The following is a 23,754-nucleotide window of genomic DNA, read 5'->3' as shown; positions in this document are numbered from 1 at the left end:
TAGAATCTGCCTACTTGGAGGGTCCTTCTCTAATTGTATAGATCATTTAAAGTCTGATTTAAGCAGATCTTCATGTTTCACGAACCATTGATGCCCAGACTGTATAATATGGATTACCCAATAAAAAGATAAGTTTCATGGAGAAGCTTCTCAGTGTCCTGTACTGATACTTTTAGATTAGAAGTCAGGAAAGTACCTGGAAAGTACTCAGCCACAGTGCTTCCTGTTTCCACCATAATCTCTGATAAAATGATGGGATCAACAGTTTCCACCCGTAAGTATACATGTAGGGCATCAGCACTCCTGGTGTTCTCCAGCTCAGTTGCATTGCCCAGTTCTTCTTTAATAAACCCTTCTGTATTGTGTTTTTGATCTACAGCCTGGTGAGAGGTCCTTTGACTGAAACCCTGAGTATATGTGTAATATAGTAGTCATTCTATGGTTCAGAAGGGCTTACTCAGTAAAATAAGAATGATTATCTTTGAATCTCAATGTGAGTTTGTAACTTTTCTTGTCAGCTGTGTGTGCCATCTATAATTTTTACTTGGCAAAGTATTCTCTAAGCATGTTGAGATGTAGTAAAAAGCCATGCCACAAAAATTTAATAAGCTTGCTCTGTTGCAGTTCTACAATTAACCTTTCGTTGGGAAAAGCCTCCAAATTATAAAAATTTTTGATCCATGAAGCGTTCACCATTTGTCTTTGTAAATGGAAACAAAGCAGATGTGTTGGTTTTTTTTTTTTTTTAGAATATGGAGATGAACACCTATTTGCTTTATCATGAGTTTCTCTCTTTTGCTTTCTCGACTAGTTTTATTAATGGCTCAGTTGATCGTCCTCTGTATTTCTAGGTGGGTCGCCTATGCTAAAGAACATTTTAAAGGCCAGCAATTTCTGCTTGAAGAAGGACACTTTGAAGATACTAATGCTTTGGGGGCATTAGGTGGTCCCATCTTATCTTTCCGGTACTTGCAAGCTGTGAGTTTGCCTCCTTAATTTAAACTTTCTACCTGTTTTCTCTTTTCATGAATATTAGACATGACCACTGATAAAACATGAGATTATAAAATGTATCCAGCAGCTAGGAGCATGAAACTGAACTGAAAGTAACTAGCTTATTTTTTTTAACTGCCATAGTGATTATGGAGTATTTATTTTTTACTTTCCATCCACTAATTCTGTAATTATTTTCTGGAGCCCTTACTTTGTAGATGTATTATGCTAGATACTGGACATATAGTGGACAGAGACTCAGTCCTGTTATCCCAGAGTGGCAGTCTGGTAGGGAAGGTAGCACTTACATAAATATTTGATACTATTTGCCTGTGATGGAATAATGTACTTAAGGTACTCAGGAAAAGGTTATTTGTTCAGTTATTTCCACTTAAGAGTAGAGAGGGCAGCATGGAAAACATGATGACTGAGCTGAAATTCATGTACATTTATCTGCGGGGCATGGTGGTGCACACCTATAATCCCAGTGACTCTAGAGACTTTAGGCAGGAAGATCCTTCAAGGCTGGCCTGGCAACTTAGCAAGACCCTGTCTCAAAATTAAAAAGGGTTGGAGATGTAGCTTGGTACAGCACCCCTGGATTCAATCCCCAGTAACACACACACACACACACACACACACACACACGAGTTGCCCAAGTGGAGAATTTCCAGGACAGGGTAAGGCTAGGATAGGTCCTATTTAGAAAGAGACTAATACTTTTAATGTGTAAAGTCAAGGTTGTAAAGCGCTGGTTCTCAGCTGGGGTGATGTTAGCTCATGGAGGGCATTTGGCAATGTCTGTAGAGACATTTTAGGTTGTCGTGCCTGGGGGTTTGGGTGCTGCTAACATCTGGTTGGTAGAAACTAAGGATCCTGCTACACCTCCACTATGTGAAGAACAGTTCCTAAAAGAAAAGCATCACAAGTCCTGAAATATTAATAGTGCTGAGGTTGAGAAACCCTCATGTAAGTAAAACTGTGGTATGTTTGGGGAAATGCAGTTGAGTTAGGATATTAGGGAGAACTTTGGGAAGATGAACCCAGAGCCAGTTAATGAAAAATGTAGTACCATGTTGAGGGATACAGATTATTTTTCTTGAGTTGACAATGAGCCACTGGTAGAATTTAGGTCTGGTGAGTGTGAATCTGGAATATTCTTTGGAGAACAATTTTCTCACTGAGGGATTTGATAGTGAAGTGAAAGGTGATCACTGGGTTCATGTAGACTTAAGATCAATGCAGGGATTGTGTCCTCTGGCCCTTCAGGTTTCCGTCTGTTGGAGCTAACAGCAGCCCATTTACACCTTGTTAAGCAGGAGAAACTGGAAGGAAAGAAGCAGCCCAGGGAACAAGGGAGCATTTTTTTTTTTCCCCATAAATGATCCTTCTCAGTAAGAAAGTGAGTCAGAAACAAGTTGAACCTGAAAGAAGTATAGGATAGTCCACTGGAGGTTGAGTTCTGGGATAGCATGAGCAATAAGCAATAGCATGGTGTACAGGTCTAACATACAAGGGCCACAGTTTTTCTCCACTCATCCACGTTCTACCTGACAACTAAAAGGTGAGCAAGACAAAATAAGACAGAAACTTCTTGCTTTTTAAGAAACTATGGGCCATGATTCAAATCATCATATTAGTATTGCATAATACTAAAAATGTTCTCCACTTATTTAAAAAAAGAGCTGGGTGGGAACATTACTGATGATATAAATTTTTAGCAATAGAGAGGGCTTATGAGTAAAGCAACCAAAACCAAACAAACCAGAACCCCAAGTCATTGGTTGGAAGTGAGAAAAGAAAGAAATAGTGTTAATTATGTAGTTAAATAATGAAGATATACTTGATCTAGACAAGGTCCGTGGTAATATACATTAGAAAAATCAGCATTAAAAAGCATGTTAATTTCTGCTATGCACAGAGGTTTTGCGCATATACGGAAAGGATTACACAGTTTTAATATAAATAAATGAAAATGTCCTTCCTCCAAAACCTTCTTTTTGTTCTCTATTAGATTTTTTAAAAGTTAAGATATTAATTGTTACCTTATAATTAAAGATGTCATCACAATAATCCTAGTATTTGTCAGTTACTTTTTAATGGCTTTACTTAAATACTTGCACCAATTGTCACAAAGACTCTGAAGTAGTCTTTGCGTTTCCCATCTTGCAGATATGGAAGCAGAATGTAAGAGATTAGTTACTGTGTCCAAGCACAGAGCCGTGGTTGTAGTAAAATTCTGTCTACTCTAGAGGCCCTGTCATACTGTCCATTTCCATCATTCCAAATGCTTAGATTTAAAAAAGCACCTCAATGGGAAAGGAAATTTCCTTTAGTTAAAGGCTTATTAGCATTTCATTTATAACTGTTAATAAAGGGTCACATTGCAGACCAATATACCTATGTAATAAAAAATATCTGCAGGATTTTCAAATACTTTTTTATAATTTAAATTTATGTTCACTTTAAATATAAATGTACTAAATAATCTAAACATATTTATTTAGACAACATATCATTTTTATGTAGTGAAAATGCTTTGAAAATTTATCAAGTTATAGTTTGAAAGATTGTGTCTTTCTTAGATGTAGCATATAGTTGGGAAGGAACTCTTTTGTGATTATTATTTTTTGAAGTGTTGGGGATCAGATCCAGGGCCTCTTGCATGCTAGGCAAGCGCACTCTCACTGAACAACATGCCTGTCAGCCTGGGAAGGAGTATGAGAAGCCCTTGTGATTGTGGCAGCCCTAGTGAATTAAAAGACAGAAATGATATGAGGCATCTTTTCCCCATAAAGAAATTCAGATGTCTCTAACATGGGAAAGAATGAAGCATGACTTTTACAATCTCACTTGCAGAAATATAAAATAAACAAGAGGACAGGTAGAAAAGCTGCATGATGCAATGCAGTTTCAATGTCCTGGCTCCAGTACATGGAACACTGTGAATTTTCTAAGGTCAAATAACAGACATGTTCCTTGGGGATAATGTGATCTATGTCATGGAGTACTTTGGAGAAAAAGACCAGAAACATGTTCCAGTTCCAGATGAGTCATTCAAATATGTTATTGACTTGGAAGGGATTACTTTTTAAGAATGGAAAGCACCAGAAGGAATATAGGAGAATTGAGACTCCAGGGATTTAGTAAATTTTTATTTCTTGACTTTCTCAATAAAACTTTTTTAGTGAGGTTGCCTTTTCTCAATTTTGTACTAACTTAAGTTTTATATTTGCTTTTTCTATGATTTTCAGACTTTGGGCCTTTTTTTCAGATCTCAGAAACCAGGTGGTATGCAGCAGGAACCATGATTTCTCTTTTGCTAATGGACATGCCAGATCTCTCCATGGGTGTCTCTATCACATTGCCCATGGGCGGTTATAGCACAAGAGCTCAGCTGAGGAAGTTTGTGGAATTTAAAAGCAATCAAATTACTGATCCTTACAACTTATCTCTGAGCCTGAAGCAACTACTGATTAGTTCTCTCTAATAAATCAGGGAGGGATGAACTATTACGTTATCCAAGTGCTTTAAAAATATAAAATGGAGGCATAGTTGGGAATGAGAGCAGAGCTGGTATCTTTGATATATTCTTAGTCCCTGTACCAAATAGGATCTCTGCAAATGCTAAAGGATGAGAAAAATATTATTTTGATAACAGGAAAGTCTATAGTTGAAGCTTTGTCCAAAGACATTGAATTGGGGATTTAGCTCTATGGTAGAGCACTTACCTAGCAGGTGAAAGGCCCTAGGTTCAATCCAACTAGAGTAATATAAAACGGAATACAGTTTTTAAAGCTGCTCTATCATTCATTCTTCTTGAGTGAGTGATTACATTATAAGCTGGGGATTTTCAAAGTTATTTACCTGTTCCTAAAAAAAATAATGATGGTAGTAATCAAGCAACCTCATTGCGCTTGCCCTGGGTATGACCGTGAGTGCCTGTTCTGCTCATGTCCTGAACAAGGAAAGTTAGAACATTTTTTTTTAATTCACTTTTCATTTCTTTCTTTCTTTTTTTCTTTTATGCTTTGTACTTGTGACCCCTGAAGGTTTATATCTTGGCGATTGGGCCCAGAGCTGACATAAGACCCTTGCGAGCACATGATTTTTTAAAAGTTAAATATTAGTTGTTGCCTTATAATTACACCAAGGGCTCTGCACAGCAAGGATACCATATTAATGGCAACTAATCAATTAGATCAGATATGGTGTATTTGGTAGGCTTGAGAGAAAAATGCAGACAGGGACAAAACATGGAGAGTTGCTCAGATGGGGAAAGGATTTAGAAAAAAAAAATGGAAGGCAAAAGCTATAAGGCAGAAAGTGGGGCTTGGTGATGCACACCTATAATCCCAGCAATTTGGGAGACTGAGGCCAGCCTCAGCAACTTAGCAAGACACTGTCTCAAAATTTTTAAAAAAGAGCTAGAGATGTAGCTCAGTGGTAGAGCACCCCTGGATTCAATCCCTAGTACTGTTAAAAAAAATAAAAGTCACAAATAAGTATAGAAGATGGAAAGTGGAGAGTGATGTCATCTAGGAGACTCCTATGTCCTTCTGGGAGTGATAAGCAGTTCAAGATGGATACACATGCAAGCTATATGAGTATTTTTGTTTGTGAGCCCAAATGCTGCCAGCCTTATATTTGTCAGTGGACTTTGTGACAGTGAGTTGCTCTGCTCTGCTCAGCTCAGCCCAGGCTGCATTGTTGCATGTGGCATGTATCTCTACCTCATTACCCAGCTCACTCTCTTCACTGCCGTAAGTCCCCACAACCCACACCACATGTGTGTAAATCATAGCTGAAGTCAAGTATACCCTAGTATAACACAGATATTTCTGAATGCTAAGGCACAAACAGCACACAGGCATACATCTGCATCTGTGTCCTTGTGCTGTTCTACTCCAGTGTAACGCAGTGATCCATGACACATTTCCTGCTCTCCATTGCTAAAACCCTAGCAGGAGGTAGAGAACAGGTAATTGTAGAAGCAGTGATGAGGAGGTTTTGGAGTCATCTGAGTGGGAGAACAGAGATGCCAATAATTGAGAGCTGCCAAGAACTTTTCTTTTACGGTTGGGTCTGATTTGTTGGTGACTGTTGGTAGTGCTTCCTACCAGGACCAGACTGGACCACCTTTAGCCATCACCATCATCATCATTATTACATCAATTTCCCATAATCACCTTGAGGTTGTTAAGACACTTTCAGGTTGCAAAAAGCAAATGATCCTCAGGTGAGGGAGGCTTATTTGTCAGTATAATTAGGTTGGTTTGTATGGCATCTAGGGTGTAAATGTCATAGTCAGTTGGAAGCTTGTCCTGGGGATTTTAGGAGAGATCACCTCCAGGCTGTTGTTATTCCTTTTCCCATCAGGAAGATGGCATTGCCTATACACGTGAATGTATGTGTTTGTGAATGTATATAAAACCAGGGAGTAAGAGAGCTCAAAAAGATAAATGTGAAAGTGCTTTGAAAATAGTCTTAATGTTAAATAAAAGCAGGAGTCATGGTAGTGATGAAGCATAGATCCACCCAGCTCCCATATTTTTTAAATATTTTTTTTAGTTGTAGATGGATAAAATGCCTTTATTTAATATTTATTTTTATGTGGTGCTAAGAACTCAGTGCCTCACACATGCTAGGTAAGCTCTGTACCACTGAGCCACAACCCCAGCTCCAAGCTCCCATATTTTTAAGAACTGTTTAGAAATAATGAAGGTGGCAGGTTCTCTCCAAGGTTTACTCTCAAGGAACTGAGAATACAGTTTTGGGATAGATGTTGTTTAATGATAAAAATTTCAAGTAAAAAGCCTTTATCTTTTACCCTAAAGTTTCAAGTGATATTTGATCCAGCTAGGTCAGCAGTCTAAAAATCCTTCAAAGCTGGATAAGTAGAACATTCAAGAGGATTTTTTTTTAAATGTATTTTCTCCACTCATTATAGATGCCTTGTTGTTTTTGAACCCTGTTTACTTGTTCATGTAAAATGAATGTATACCTAGAAATCTTTTGTTCATGAATTTTACTTATAAGGGAGAAAACTGACATTGTTGGAACTTACAAAAATTGATACATTTCTATGGGTCTAGACTTGATTAACAGACCATGAAATAATAGGAAGAGAGAGGTTTTTAAAAATATATACTATATTTTTCCAATTAAAAAATGATAACATTTTATAGAAATTTGAAAAAAAAATGTAGAGTAAAATTTTTAAATGTCTGTGTACCCAAAGGTAACTCATGATTTAAAAGAAAAAAAAAAGTTTTAGTCTTTTTTTTTTTTTTGAGGGGGGTTTATTTCTAATCTTACTAGTGTTTGCAAGTTTGCGTTTTTATCCAGCTTTCCATCTTCACATTTGTATCAGATGTACTTCCACTGAAATTCAATCTCAGCTCCTGCTAGCCATATGACCTCAGGCAAATTATTCATTCCACTTCCTTAACTGAGAAATGGGAATGGTAGTAGTACACTCATATAGTGGCTTTTTGAAAATAATGTATATAAAAGTGCTGGTCACTAGTAATTATAGAATAATTTAACTTAGTTTGTCTACAGTTCTTCTTTATATTTAATGTTTCATCAAGTGAAGGATGTAATAAGATTTATCAAACCATCTTTTGTCCATTTACATTGTTCACAGCTTTTCACTATTTTAAAGAATGCATCTTTGCATATATGTACCATACCACTTCTTCCTTTAGGAAAACTTGATTAAAAAGGAATTTCAGAAAGTTTAATAGTCTTTTTTAATCGATTTCTAAATTATTTTCTAAAATAGTTGGTTATATTTCCAACAGAAATATTCTCTGATAAAATTAAATTTTTAGACTTTTAATTTTTAAAACTTTGTATCTAAATGTTTTAATTTGAATTTCTTTAATTTATTGGTGAAATTAAGACATTTGTATATCTGTATATCTGATATTTATATATCATTTGTATATTGAAATTAAGACATTATATATTAGTGTTACTCTTCTGTGAACTGTTTGTCTTTTACTGATTTATCTGTTTAGGACTTAGAGTTTTTCTAAAATACATTTACTTTGATTATATTGATCTACAATAACTTTTAAAAAATTTCTTCATCTTGATTTTTTGATAAGCCATTTTTTTGTTAAGTAAATTTCATCTGTTTCTTCAGTTATGTGTAAACTCATAAAACCATCTACAGCATTGTCTACAGTATATTTTATATTCACTTTTTTCTCACGTGGTTTACATTCTTTAGGCAAAAGTGAGACTTTAGTTTGCTTTACAATTAGTAACACATAATTTAGCTTATAAATTCTAGCAATTTACCAGTTGTTGACTATTTCCATTTATATATATTTTTTTTGATTGAAGTAAATTCAGGCTTATTTTTTTCCCCTTTAAACTGTATCAGAGTAGCAATTATAAAATTGTTTCCTGAACCTTTTAAAATTCTTACTGAAGTTATTTATGGGAATATTATCCCATGAGTATGTGAAATTGTGCTTAGCTGTAGCAGTCCATAAAACAAAATGTACATGTTTTCTTAAACTTTCCTCTTCCTCTTTATAGAATTTTATAGAATCTTCCATCACACTGTTTGAATCTGACCTAGAAAGTGGGAAGTTTATTGACATTACAAATCAGGAAATTTCTGACTTGGAAGAAATTGGCTTTGGCAGTGAAACAAGATCCATTCATGTCAAAAGCGGAGTGTAAGTGGTCTCCTACCTGGAGAACCTTGAGAGAGTCTTTGGTGTTTGGAATTGTTGGCTGCTTGATTACACATCACCTCTGTTCTCTTCTTCCTTTTCCCTCACTAGATGGGTTGCCTACCAGCAGAAGTGCTTCTGTGGAGAGCAGTACATTTTAGAGAAAGGGAAATACAAATGCTTTTTTGACTGGGGAGGATCAAATAATATAATCATGTCAATCAGACCTATCCAGCTGGTGAGTATGAAGATGGCAAGTTCCAGTGGAATATGTGGAATAATTTTTTTTAAAGTGAAATTGTTGAATTATTTTCTGTATGTAAGTATGCAGAAAATAAAACATTATACGATTTTCTGTAGATTCCATATATAGCTGTTAAGTACAGGAATGAGATGATTCTGTAATTTGATCATTCATTCAGGAGCATTTATGTAGTGCCTCTAATATGTCAGGCATTGTGCTGATTACTGTAGATAAAGATGAATGAGACTGCCCTGGTGGCTTTCTGGTCCCTGAGGGGAGAGAGATGTAGATGTACAAGCAACTAATTATGTGTGATTAGTGAGAAAATGAAGTGTGTAGGCAGTGGGGAGGGAGCCTGGGAGGGGCTTCCCAGCACAGGGGAGTTGGAGACCTCGCTGCAAGAAAGGTATATTGAGTAGTATCTTAAGGGATGGAAGGAAATTTTCCAGGCAGAAAGGCATTTCTCAAAGAGGAAATATTCCTGGTGTCCAAAATCATGAAGTTGTAAATGATTATGGCCAGTTTGTATATAACAAACACTGCAGAATAATAAGAGTACCCATGAGATTGTGGTCAGAAATTCAGACTTACTTTCTTTCTAGTGGGCATTGGAGCCCATTTTTCTCCCAGCCACAATGTTAATCAAAATGACTTAGTTATAAATACTAAAGTTGTTATCAGAGAATTTCATAGGTTATTTGAGGGTCATAGCCAGTTCAAAGAATCTAGTAAATTGATCAGACCATTAAATTACTTTTCAAAGGATAGTTTCAAAACATTAAAAAAGATGACTAAGATTATTTGATTACAGTTTTCCTTTTTGTTTTAATGTATTTTTCAGGAACCACTTGGGATAAATGAGCCTCCGCATTTGGTATGTTTAAAAATATTCTCGACTTGTACTTGTTAGATTGTTTACCAAGAACATTTGTGCCCTTTCCTCAAATCTTCCTCTCAAATAACTTTTCTGTGTGGCAGGACAATTTATATTATTGTTGGTAAGCAGGGGAGTGCCCGTCCTTGTTAGTGGACATATGGGCCTAGATTTGTCACCTTATCTTTCATTGTTATTTTTTTTTCAGGGCTGCTGCTCTCACCCGGTTAGGGTCATTTGAACATGTGTCATTCTTTCTTTCCCATCTTCCTATTCTTTCTTCATATCACGATCTTTTTCAGGACAGTGTATTATTCTGTCTCTGGAGGAGCGAACAGCATGGAGCAATCTTTGTCTTAACATGCTTATCAGGCCCCTGTATTTCTAATGCCTACATCAAATGCTGCTCTAAAGCACTCATGAAGCTGACACCCTACTTGGTCATTTCTGGTGTGTTTGTGGTTTGAAGTGGATTGTGTAATACTCTGGAGCCTCATGTTTATTATCTGTTGTGGGCAAGAAATCGTGCCCATTTCATACTTCTAATAATTTGTGAGGTCAATGTTAATCCCAGTTATTGTTAAGAAAACTAAGATTCAGAATTTAAGTGCCATTAATCACACACACAGCCAGAAGTAACAAAATTGACATTTTCTAGTTTCCTGACTCCACTAACAAAGCCACATTTTCAAAGTTGGGCATGAAGGGAAGACACATCACGGGACAAGTAGCACAGCCATAAAAGGAAGGGATGAACAACTGCTTCCTTTGTTTCATTTTAAATACCCCTATTCAGAAAAATTGCTATCCAAAAGCCAGGTGTAATGAGTGGTTTTAAATAGCACTGGCTACCTTACATGATGCTTTTCCTCTGGGTGCGTATGTTTTGTCATATTCCTGCTAATATTCATATGTTTCAGATGAGTGTGGTTTCACAGTGTTTCACTCACAGTCCTTTTAGTTTGTGTTATTTTCTGATTAGCTCAGGCCTATTGGGAACATTTCCTTTTTGAATATAATTGAGTAGTTGTATTTAAAGACTTTTGCTGCCAGATCTTTATTTTGAATTTTTGAAAACTCCCAACTGTAGATTATTAAAATATTTTTTTCACATGAATCAAAATAACCAAGTAGATAAGGGAGTTACACAGGGATCATTTCAAACTGCACATTTTCTGAGCTTAAAGTACGTACAGTTTAAAAATCTCATTCTTTTAAGCTGTTTCTCTCCCTCCTTGGTGGTGGGTTTGTGTGTGTGTGTGTGTGTGTGTGTGTGTGTGTGAGAGAGAGAGAGAGAGAGAGAGAGAGAGCACTTCCTTGTGTGGGGCCCATTGCTGGGAGGTTTTCTTTATAGTATTTCTGGTCAAACTTGAAAAGAGAGGAAGTAGCAGAAAATGCCCAGTGAAGTCAGCTGCACTTCGTGTTTTCTGGAGATAGCTCAGTAATTGCCTTATACAGTACATGTTTCTGAAGGCAGATGATAACTGCATATTTGGTAACACATGTACAAAGCTTCTTTTGTTTACTCAGTATCAGAGCTCTTATTATTTTCTCTTGGCCACATTTTCAAGTGTTTCTCTTATTTATAATTGCCTAAACCCAAATAGACAAGTCTTGGCTGACACATGGGTTCTGTTCACTAACCAGAAAGTCTTGTCTCCTTCACAGGTAGCTCTAATATGCACATTGGCCATGCATGTGCTGTGTGCAGGGGGCTACTTATTTTCCCTGTCTGAGGAGTAAGAAGGCAGCTACATTCCAGAGTTTTACTCAGAGAGGGATTTTTTTTTTTTTTTTTTTACGCTGGTGATTTTAAGGAAAACCTCAAGTCACTAGAAAATGTATTTAATGGTTAACATATATCATGAGACTTAGGATAATAAAAATATTGCTGCTTGTTCTGTTAACATATTATGACACATTTTATTTGGGATACTATTAGAACCCTGCCTTTTATTGAGTAGATTGTTTTTCACCTAAGGCTGAAGATCAGTCACTAAATTTAATTATCAAATCAAGATACATAGCATCACTATCATTATATAGAGTTCTCATTATTAACAGGTGGCATTTTATTTTGTTTCCTCCCCAAAAAACAAACCTTAAATATAATATGAATTATCTTTATATTGTCGTTTGTCTTAGCAAGTACTGAATTTCAGAAATCTCACTAGATTAAATCTCATAAAAATGAATTAATTTTTCAATTTTAGTTTAGTTGCATTGTTCTATTAGAAATTCTCACCAATTGCCCTCATAGACCCAACCAAATAATACCGTGTGTCCCTCAGGTATTTTTAAAGTTCATCTATAAATAAAATCAAAATTTTGGATTTTTAAAAAATACTGAAGCCTTTGATTCATTTTTGTACATAATGCTAACTGAAAAAAACAACTGGATGTTTTATTCTATTAGATAACTTAGTTTCATTGAATTTTAACGTGATCCCAGTATCTGTATTAGTTATGGTTACTGTTGTCATGAATGGGAATAGGAAAATGGCAGTTGCAGTTTTAGGCAAAAATCAGTAAGACTTAAGAACAGTACAGAGAAAAACTCTTCTTTGTTACACTGCATCTAGACAGTTTTTGTAGACTCCAAAGTCCAAAAATAGGAAGAACTATTTAAGTAAAGAAAGTCTTCTGTGAGTGCTCAGGGAAATAAAATTATGATAGACTATGTAATTGACATGAGAAATACATAACACCATAATACAAGATAGGTGTGATATAATTGAAGAATGGAAACAAGATTTTTTTTTTTTTTGTTTAACAGTCTCCTAATGTGTATGAGGGAGGTCCAGATTCTTAGGGAAAGTCATATTCAGACAGTGAAGAAAGTTTCTCTTAGAAATTTATCTAATTTGGGAATAATAAAATTATATCAAAAGATGGCTCTGATATTGTGAAATAAATTGAGCACAGCATCTGTATTTGGTTAGAAATTAAGTTCTTGAGTTTTCAGTTTAGACAATACCACATTTTATTCATGTATATCATAAGTGATAATGACACAGTGCAAAAGCAAAATCTTCAGCATAAAGTGGTGATATTTTCTGCCTGAGGACAGTTTTAAGGAAGAAATGCCACAATATATGTGAAAAGACACCCTGCCAGTCAGTGGTAGGCTGGGTTTTGTGATGTTCTTGTTTTTGCTTCCATACACTTAAATGAAGTGGGGAGCTGGCAGGGACTGAGACATGCTCACATGGTGCAGAGGGATAGGCGTCATTTGAAAACAACTCATCTGTTGTTCATCTGTTTGCCTGAGTTTTAAGCAACCTATCTGAGTCACTTTGTATGTGTATTTGCCATTCAACTGGAAAGGAAAACACCATAGTAATTTATCCAGGTATCTTTCTGCTATGCAATTATCACATATGATATACTTCTCTTTATTAGTTATGATGAAGATTTTGCAGAAATCTGTTTTGCTGTGTGATTATATTAGTTTTCCCAGAACTTAATTTCGCTGAGGCACTCTCACTGAATTTCACCAAGAGTAGAAACCACAATTCAATAATTAGTAAGTAGAATTATATTCTGTTTGGACCAGCCTCAGAATATTATTATGAAAATTGTTGTACTCTGAGGCATTTATAAGATGGTCAAAATGATGTGTTACTCCTGTGGTGTCGGTCTAATTTTAAGTAAACCATATAATCTCATTTTGAGGGTAAAAATAAACTTATGAAAGCATTAAAACTAGTTTTTAAAGTTCACTGAAAGATGTCATAAATTATGACTTTATGATATTATTTGTGTATGTGTATGAATTTTTATTTATTCTTCTGGATAGGAAGACAGACTAAAAACCAGAGATAACTACTAAATATGCCACCTGAACCATGCCTTAACATGCATTGTTAACAGTAAAGGATTTGACATTTCATGGTTTCATAGTGAAATATTGAAATATAGATCTTGAACTCAGCAGTATAAAATTAATTCAACAATCTAGAAATACAAGCAGTTAATAACATAGCTAATCTTACTTGCATATGTTTTTTTCTAATTTCTACTGTGTATTTAGATAATATTTGTAAGCTGTAGACACATGAACTCTTGGAGGTTAAAAGTGATTTTTGTTTTAGCCTCAGGTTTATAAACCTTTACCTCAAAATCAGGTCTTGTTTTGTCTTACCTTTTATTGCCATCCTTTGTATGCACTGTAAGGACCCTGACAGAAACTTGTTGGATCTCATCTCTTTGAGGCGAGGAGCTACTTGGCATTTTAATTTCCAAGTATAGTGTGGCTTCACAATGGGAAGTCATGTTGTGCAAGCCACAGTTGGTTAGGGGGGAATTGGGTCTCTTACCTCCCTGGTTTTGGTTGACCTTTGATAGGAGACCTAGCAAGGTCAGAGCAGAATAAGACAGCCAAGAAACAGTTCCTCTCAAGGGACCCTTGGGAAGATGAAGGCAGTGAACACCAGCTGCTCAAAGAAGCATTGACCTGGGTGACAGCAGGAGAAGTGCTGCTGAGGATCACCCGTGATGATGCATGCTTTGCTACAATGCTGGCCTGTCAGTGCAGGGTGGACCGTGGGCCATGTTGTTTCAAGTCTCTAGTGTATTACGAAGTATTTATAGTGCTCATTAATTTTTTCTTATTTGTGTTCCAAGGCCACTAGAGTTTCAGATTATTATTTCTCTGCTCCTAAGGGGAATTATAGTTGGGATTTCATGGATGTTTCTTGACAAAAAGAACTAAAGTAGAAATGTAGTGGTATATGGCTGAAGCTGTATGTTAAAGATGTTCTTATCAGAAAAAAATGAAGCCTGTAAGCTGAAATACATGACACAGATGCCTTTCTTTCTTCACCATAAATCTTCCACTAATCCCACCATTATTATCTTCTCTGCCATCTGCTCCTGTGCTCTCAGGGCACCCTCATGCTCTCTTCTTCTCACTTTTATTAACTGTGGATCAGGAAGACTTTGGGAAAGAAAAGGCATACCAAATCTCCCACACACCCATCTGAACCTCTTTTGTGTTGAGCACTAAATTGCTTCTTATTTTCCACTTCTAGTCACACCATACAGGATAATATTTTTCAATAAGATGAACAAAATCACATTGTAAATCCCTTATGATTTACAGGTAGAATTATTTTCTAGGCATCTGTGCCCACTATTTGATGCAAAAGATGAATGAAAATGGTAAATAGATTTTGAAATTGTATTTCTGGAAACTTGTCAGAAGGAGACTTTAAGGAGAATGCTATCATCCTTAACCTAAATTCACTCACTGGTAATAGATAAAACAAGTCAATATTTTGCTGATTTTTTATAAGTATATTTAAGGTTTTTATTATGATGATGTCAAACAATTATTTTCTGTTGTGCTTGTTCTTGCAGCTCAAAGCATTCAGTAAACCAGGGTTCCAAGGTGAATGTATAGATTTTACAAAAGAAAGTTCTGATTTGACTTCATTTACACCATGTTCTTTTAAAGTTCTTCGAGGTTGGTAAGTATTCTTGTTGAGTATTTTCTGGTGTTACATAATGACTAAATTTGTTTTAAATTTACAGAGAGCTGACTTTTTTGCATACATAGTGAGATTAATTTTTTTTTCTTTTTTAAAGATTGGTCAACTACTAACTGGCTTATGTTAATTTTGCCAAATTTACATTTTGAGTTATTATGGAAACCAAGAAAGAATGTTACAAGTAACCAGCTGTGGGAACATCTTGATGATTTTGTTACTCACTATTTTCTTAATATTTTTGTTTATATTGTTATCTTTTTATTATAGCATAATAGAATGCTACCAAAAATAGCTGATTTTGTCCATGTAAGACATATTATTCCTTTTTTTTTTCTTTCACTTTGTTGTTTGAAGTATTTATCATTTGCATTTTACAGATGAAGAAACCACATTCAAAGTTAGGGTTTGCCAAAGTCACACCAAATAAATAGTTTATGAGAGTTTTTTTCCCCTTTTGAATCCTATATTCTCCCAGCTGTAGTAACATATTAAATCATATATATGAAACTGTTGTCATACTCAAGGCTGAAATATAGTCTCTCAATTTTTTTATTGTAGTAAAATATACATAACATAAAGCTTATCATTTTTAACCAAAGTATACAGTTCAGCATCTCTGTCAAATTATCTGCTGAGTAACCTGTTAAAATATCTCTATTCTTCCTTCCTTCTTTCCTGATCCAGTAGAGACTGAGTCTCCCAGTCATCCCCTGTTCTATTGTCTTGTCTCTAGTATTTATCACAAACCAATTTTAGCCCATTTATTGTCCCAAAATCCAGTTTAATATTTTTCTGATTTTTAATTCCCAGTCACTCTCTAATACCAGTCAGATCATACCTTTTCCAGGATTTGCCATCAACTAGTTTCATTTTTCCTGTTCATTCTCCATTCTGTTCTTATATTTTTTTCTTGTCTTCCCCTCTTCCAATATTTAGTTGGCTATTTGTATTCCTCCTTACCCTCTGTACCAGCAGTTGGCAATTTTTCTTTCTTTCTTTTTTTTTGGTAAAGGGCCAGATAGTAAATGTTCTCAGCTTTGTGTGCTGAGTAGTCTGTGCCCCAGATTACTTAGTAATGCCACCGTAACACTGTCACACAGGTGCAACCATGGAGAAGACACAAGTGGGTAGGCCCAGCTGTGCTCTGGTGAAACAGTGCTTATGCACAGAAATTTGAATTGTATGTAATATTTACATGTCATGAAATAGTCTTCTTTAAATTTTCAAACCACTTAAAAATGTAAATACTACTCTCATCTTATGGACTGTATGAAAACAGATGCCAGGGCAGGTTTGGTCCACAGGCTACAGTTTGCTGACCCCTGCTCTATAGCAAAGATTGTAGGTTTCTGGTGAATGTAGCCAGCCAATGTTATTTGTTCAGTCTGTACATTAATAAAAGCTTCTTACTAACAGTATTTAGGTATAGGATATATTATCTCAGAAGAGCTTTTTTTCCAGTGTCCCTTTTTTAAAAACAGCAGATTCCAAGACTTTGAGAAAGCTTTCACCTTTGGCTGTTGCTGATATCAACTGGGGAGGGATGTGTGTGCTTCCCAGTGTACCATAGCTATCCTTATTTCCTACTGTTTTTTCTACTCGGTACACTACTTATTTGCATTACCTGCCTGCTTTCTTGAAGGTATATAACTTTGTGACTTCTGCTCAATACTATTCCAAATGTATCATTTAAGGTTCAACCCAAACCATAATCCTTGCTAAAGATCCACCCTGGGCCAGACACAGTGGCACATGACTGTAATCCCAGCAGCTCAGGAGGCTGAGATTGGAGGATCACGATGTTCAGAGCCAGCCTCAGCCAAAGCTAGGCACTAAGCAACTCAGTGAGACCCTGACTCTAAATAGAAAAAAATAGGGATGGGGATGTAGCTCAGTGGTGGATTGTCCCTGAATTCAATCCCCAGTGCCCTCTACCCCACTGCCAAAAAAAAAAAAAAAAAAAAAAACCCTAATTTGAGTAGTGTTTTCCCTTTCATATTTCCTATATCTCTTCTTCTCTGAACCTCCCTATATTTGTTAGTTTTTATACTTCCAAACAGAAAATGTTTTACATTATTAAAACACATAAAGTAATTAATGATTATATATATAGATTATCTGCAACTCTTCAGTAAGAAAGAAAAATAAGCACTAAGGAACTGAAATAATTTTGTTATCATTAGTTGACTTGAGTTACTTTTCTATTAAGATGAAAAAGAATATCTTAGAAGAGATATTTATTTTCATTTTCTCATGAAAAGAAGCTTTGAAGTTTGTTTTGGAGGAAGATCTTTTTCTCCTGGTACTAAAATCTAGGACAGATTAGCCCACATGTCTCTATCAATATAGGAAATATACAACTATAACTTAATAAAAGAAATTAAGAACCATGGAGATTGTGTGAGCACCTAGCTTTTTCAGACCTGGATTTAAGCCCCCAGCTCTACTACTTCTCAGCTTTGTAATGTTGGGCAAATTGGGTCATTTCTCTGAACCTCAGTTTCCTCATCTGTAAAGGAGGGATAATGATAGTACCTATCCCAGAAGATTTTTAAAGACTAAAGGAATATTCATGAAGGATGTAGCTCCATCATGCTTAGCACATTGCAAACCTGTGACACATGATGATAAATTTTATAGAAATGTTTAATACATAGAAGCCATGACAATAAGTTTTAATGTCAGAACATTTCTGTGAACATTTAAAGGTCTAGATTTAGGGGGCTTGGGATGTGGCTCAAGCTGTAGCGTGCTTGCCTGGCATGCATGCGGCCTGGGTTCAATCCTCGGCACCACATACAAAGATGTTGTGTCCACCGAAAACTAAAAATAAATAAATAAATATATATATTTTAAAAATTCTCTCTCTCTCTCTCTCTCTCTCTCTCTCTCTCTCTCTCTAAAAAAAAAAAAGGTCTAGATTTAGTACAGTTGGTGATCTTAAGATACAGGCTAGAACTTACATACCAAAACTGAATTATTAAGAAACAATTAGTTTTTCCCTGCATTCATCCAGGCTTATTCATTTAAGCCTCTCAGTAAAATACAGAAAATTATTTTACCCAAAAGAAGTTATAGTTTATTCAAGTACTTAATCATCCCATTAATTTGATCCTAGGGATTTGTACCTGAAAGTGCTAAATGAAGACTCTCTTTAGTGCAAAGCAAATATCTCATTTCAAATTTTAACTCTATCAAGTAATAGATGGGTGCATTTGGGTAAATCAGCTAACCTTTTCTAATACTTAGTTTTTTTGCCTATAAAAATTAGGATATGTTCTAACTCAAAGAATAAGGACATAGTCAAAAAATGTATGTAAAGTTCCTAGTCTCATGTCTGGCACGAGGTAAGCAACCCATAAATAATAGTGGCAGAAGTTTTATTAGCTTGTGCTAATTAACACCACGACTTCTGTGTCCTGGCTCTACCCCAGTTTCCACAACATGAAGATGAGTCCACAGTGCTGACTGAATATAATTTAATGGAATGTCTTACTGCTTGTTTTATAGCTGGCTCCTGTATTACCAAGAGGGCGTTTTTTATAACCAGTGTGTATTAGAAGAAGGCCTATATGCTGACCTTACTTCCTGTGGCTGCCCAACATCTACAGTCAAATCCCTCAAACCCATTGACTATGTAAGTGTTTTGCTGAATGCATAATTATGAGACTGTCCTTCTTGTCCAATTTAATTGTGTAAGTATTTAGGGCACTTGAGAGACCTAGATTTGAGCTGAGTTCCATCAGTACCCATGTATGTAAACCTTAGGCAAATTGCTTCATCTCTCTGAACCACAGCTTCCTCATCTGTAAAGGAAAGATAGTAATAATACCTACCTCAAAGGATTATTATAAGAACTAAATAAAATAGTGTACATGAAGGGCTTAATTCCTTGAATAATAAATGATAATGTGAAGTTGGAGGAAATGTTATAGGAAGAAATAATAAAATATGAATAATTTACTCGTTGGTTATAAAATTGAGGTACACTCATGAAATCTAAGCAAAATGTGATTGATATTTTCCTTTTCTTTAAGCGGGAGTGTAAAACTTAAAACTTATAGAATAATATAAATCCCAGGTTAATAATTTCACAAAGTTTCTTATTTTCTTATCTATAGCAAATAATAGTTCAAAAGACCATTAAATATTAAATATGTTTTTAAAATGCCTAGTACATAAGTGAACACTAAATTCAGTCAGTTCAACCTTAGCTATTAGTACCATAGTTGTTTTAGCTACTTAAATATAAAAATAATAACCAACTACCTTATTATTCTATTAGATAAGTCACATGCAACTTGCTATTCAGCTTTCCAATTACATTAATGCATGGGCTACCACTGTTATTGATTGAGCCTTTGGGGGAACCAGGGCTTTTCTGCCCAGTGCATGCAGAATTATCTATTTATCTTGGAGGCCCACATTTAGAGAGCAAATAGAGTCTCCTTTTCAAAAAATTTATTCAGAATGTGAGAAAAACAGAACCACTACTCTAATACTCCTGGTTCCAAGGTGTATTTCCAGAGGAAGCAGGGAAGATCCAGGGCATTTTCAAGCTAAATATAATGATGATCTTGGGGCAGGTCTGGTCCAAACTTGCAATTCACACAGAGCCGACTGTAAGCACTAAATAATAGTGGGTATGACTCAGACCTTTTGGCCAGAGCTGATTCCAGGGAGAATGGCCATACTCTGGTTCTTTGATCTCAACCAAAGCAATCTCATCCTATTTCATGAGGAATTCCTGGATAGAATATTTTTGGTATCAGGCTAAGTATAGCTACTTAGCTGTGGAAGAAGAATAAAAATAGAGTCCTTAGTCTTTCTCGTTGGCCCAATAGCTACCACGTTGGAAAGAATAACTCTGTTTCCTATCAGAGGAAGACTAACATAAAAAAAAAAAAAATGTGATCTGGTCAGTGTCTGTAGATTTCAATAAAGTTGAAAAAGGCATAGTCCAGATTTTCTGGGAAAGTAACTTAAAATAGCTGGATCAATAGACAGATCTTTACTTTTTATTAACTCTAAAAGCAAAAGATATAGCTCTAAATATAAAGTACCTTCTTGAAAGGATTTTGTAGGATTCTTAATTAAGTGAACTGAATTAAATTTCTAGGAAAGGCAACTTAGAAACAGGGTCAAAATTAATGAGCACTACTGTTTTCCTTTGAAGAGTTAAAATTATTTTATATTCAGAAAGTGTAAAATGAGTAATTAAATCTGGAGTGAAAACTACAGAGAGGAATGCTTACATGTAAGTTGTGTACAATTGCATACCCCTGGATTTGGTCCTCTGGAATCTAGGCAGTGCAGGTAAAGGTCTGCCTGTTGCGAAGGACATTCAATTATGAAAGGGCAGCATATTTCCTAATGCTTTTTCCTGGATATTTTAAGTCTTTGAAAGGTTTTTGTTGAAGATAAGTTAGGGCAATGGGTTTGGGGTTGAAGGAGTATAAAGTAAGGTTGGGCGTCACAGCAAAGACCTGAAGATTGACCTCAAAGTGGCTTCACCAGTTTATATTACCCTGGCAAAATAACTATCCTTTACCTGGAAGGCCCTGAAGAGTTGACCAGAGCCAGGGAGACAGATGTGTAAAACAGAAGGCTAATTTAATAATTTGTATTAAGTGGATTCTAATGACTGGAAAGCTTGAGAAGTCTCATCTATGGATTTCTCTTCCTCTATAGAAAAACATGGGAAACTGAAATAGTCATCAGAAGCTTATTGAGCATAAGATTTGGGTGAATTCTAATTCCATATCTTGAAATAAGCTTACATTCCCTACCAAAGAGATGTATGCTTCCCAGGTCTTAGTTGCTTACATTCTCTAGCTTCTGTATCTCCTTTCCCTTGGTATTAGACATTCTTTGCTTCTTCTGCTTCTCTGGTCTCTTCTACATCCTCTGCCCTCTGTATTTTTACTTAGGGATTCATACACCTTTTTCTATACATTGTTAACACCAATGTCTATGCCATGACCCAGTGTGATTTTGAATTCATTTTGAGAAATGTTTCTGTCTGGTTGAGTATGTATAAGTTTATTCATTGATTTCGCTTTAGATAGTTAAAACTGAATATTCTGAGGATGTGGCCTGCTGTCAGCATGCTATGACTTGCCATTTAGTGTCATAATATATAATATTAAGGAATCTTAAGACTTCATTTTCATACAAGATCAGTATGTTTTACAAATGAGAGTTTGTTCCAGGCTAACTTCTATAGCTGCAGATAGATGTTACTGTTCTAGAGGTCCCTGGATGCATAATTTGCAGTGTTGTGAAAATTTCACAGTGAAAAGAGCTAGAGGCCTTGTTTATAGCTCTGTTTCTTACTAATGTGACCTTGGGAAAATCTCTCAATTTATCTGGGCCTCTGTGTATCTGAAAAAAAAAAAAAAAGCTATAACAGGTATTTTAAAACCTCTACAGCTTCTACTTCTGCTGCAAGTAAGTATCGTAGTCATATTTCTGATTGGACATGAGAAAGAATCTATCTAGCCTAGGTTTCTCATGTTCCAAAGAAATAATATTGTATATTAGCTTTCACATTACTCTCCAGTATATCAGTGGTTTGTAGCAGCATTTTTATTTTCCATTCTTTGTCTCAGCGACTTGCTGGAGAGTTGGCTTGGCTTCCATTCAAGGATATCAGTTGTCTTTAGGTACATTTGTTATATATTTTGGGGACCAGGTGATGGGAGCGTCACTGATTAGGGACATACCTATTTTTATGGCAGTTAGAGGAAGAGAGAATCTCAAATTCAGAAACTTCTGCTCAGTTACAGTATTATTTGCCTACTTACATTATGTTCTCAAAAGCAAGTCATAAGATCATGCCCCAATATTAATGGGACAGGGGAACAGATTCTTCCTCCCTACTCCTTGGGCAGTGGGGGAAGTTGACAGAGTAAATATATTCAAAGAAAAATGTGATCTACCTTAGATGTATTGAACTCATAACATGTTCTCTATTACCAGATTTTGGAGATTATCAGAGATAATGAAATTTTAATAATTTTTGCATATTCTTCCTTCTGCCTTTGTGAAAGCACTAACTTCCTTTAAAAAGAAAAAGAAAAAGATTGTTGAGATTAATTTTTAGTGAAAGCATGAGGATAGTTTGGTGGCTGTCAGATGAAGTATATGGTAGACCAGTAGAGGAACTTACCCCAGAATATGGTCCATAATCCCTTCTTGGAATTCATTTGGAATTATAAAATTATTGGTTAATTTTATTTTGAGAAACTCAATGGAGCTATGTTTGAGAAAAGTAAAATCAAATTAATAATGGCCTAATAATGAAATCAACAAGGTTTTCATCAGGATGTTTATAAGACATGATTATATTTCTAGAAAATTATGCATTGGATTATACAATTAAGTATGAATTTCAAACCATTGGGGAGTGGGTTTCTATTGGTTTATTTCTCTTTAAGGTTTTCAACCAGCCTTGTTTTGGTAACTAACTGTGCTTAACACCGGTTACAAAAAGATCTTTTAAGATGAAAGGGAGTGAATACTGAAGCTTAAGTGTTTTGTTGGGTCTGAAACCAAAGACTTCTATATTTAGCATTAATCATGCTGTGTGTAAAAGAGCAACAAGATGACAAAAGGCCAAAGGTGAAAATTGGACTATGAGTACAAATTGCAGGAAAGAAAAAGAGAACTGATTAGTAACTGAGGAAAAGGAAGTTTAAGGGTTTTCTACTTGACCAAAGATATTATTAATGCTGCACAATGAGAACAATACTGAATATGCATTTCATATCTGTTTATTCAACCAAAAGTATTAACCACTACCGGGTACCAAATCTGTGCTAACTACTTAATACAAAATTAAAGGAGAATTACATAGCACAGTGAGCCCACTATCATCAAATTCAAATATCTTCTTCCTCCTGGACCCTCAAAGTATAGAAATTTCCAAAGATCTGTTCTTGGCCTTTTCTTTCTTGTACCTGAAAATTCCCATTATCATAACTTTGGCTCTCACCTCTGTTCCTCTGTCAATGCACATGATTCCCAGATCTATAGAGTAAGCAGGAAGTCTACTATTTCCTGAGTCCCATTCCTAGATTCCAAGTGGGTCTTTCTCAGTAAGTTCTAGCAGTATCCCATTTTCCGTTTTAGATTTATTCATCTTTTATTCCCTATTTCTGTTGAATACATTTGCTATTACTCCATCATCTGCTCATAAAACTAGTATTCACCTTTGATTCTACCTTTTTCATGATTTCTAACACACAATTAGTAGCTAAGCATTGGATAGAGATGGAGGGGTGTGGGTGTGGGTGTGTGTATCTATGTAATGTTTTTTTTTTTTTTTTCCCATTATCTTAAGTATAGAGCTTTATTCTGTCTTTTCCAAACGATTGTTATGGTCACTTCACTAATTTTATTCCTTTGGGCCCTTTCTTCTTCAGTTCTTCCTGTTTGCAGCTTTGGACATATAAC

The 23,754-nt window shown here is 35.5% G+C and overlaps 2 protein-coding genes across 4 annotated transcripts in view; one reads left to right on the top strand and one right to left on the bottom strand.

The window, feature by feature from the left end:
* Crybg3 (crystallin beta-gamma domain containing 3) overlaps positions 1 to 23,754 on the top strand; it is a 120,463-nt gene that overhangs the window by 74,695 nt on the left and 22,014 nt on the right. For all 3 annotated transcript variants that reach the window (XR_007347691.1, XM_015478299.2, XM_048803484.1), the window contains exons 12-17: positions 852 to 978; positions 8,548 to 8,690; positions 8,799 to 8,925; positions 9,773 to 9,805; positions 15,167 to 15,276; positions 18,808 to 18,934. Coding sequence is in view for 2 of the 3 variants with exons in the window: in XM_015478299.2 (XP_015333785.2) it covers positions 852 to 978; positions 8,548 to 8,690; positions 8,799 to 8,925; positions 9,773 to 9,805; positions 15,167 to 15,276; positions 18,808 to 18,934 (667 nt within the window). In the remaining variant the exon portion in view is untranslated. The remainder of the gene's footprint in view (positions 1 to 851; positions 979 to 8,547; positions 8,691 to 8,798; positions 8,926 to 9,772; positions 9,806 to 15,166; positions 15,277 to 18,807; positions 18,935 to 23,754) is intronic.
* Riox2 (ribosomal oxygenase 2) overlaps positions 20,805 to 23,754 on the bottom strand; it is a 46,039-nt gene continuing 43,089 nt past the window's right edge. Inside the window, exon 9 of the mRNA XM_048803486.1 lies at positions 20,805 to 22,359. Coding sequence (XP_048659443.1) covers positions 22,309 to 22,359 — 51 coding nt within the window. The 3' untranslated portion in view covers positions 20,805 to 22,308. The remainder of the gene's footprint in view (positions 22,360 to 23,754) is intronic.

Source organism: Marmota marmota, unplaced genomic scaffold (genome assembly GCF_001458135.2).
Source record: "Marmota marmota marmota unplaced genomic scaffold, marMar, whole genome shotgun sequence".
Classification (NCBI taxonomy): Eukaryota; Metazoa; Chordata; class Mammalia; order Rodentia; family Sciuridae; genus Marmota; species Marmota marmota.
This window is presented reverse-complemented; position numbering and strand designations above follow the sequence as displayed.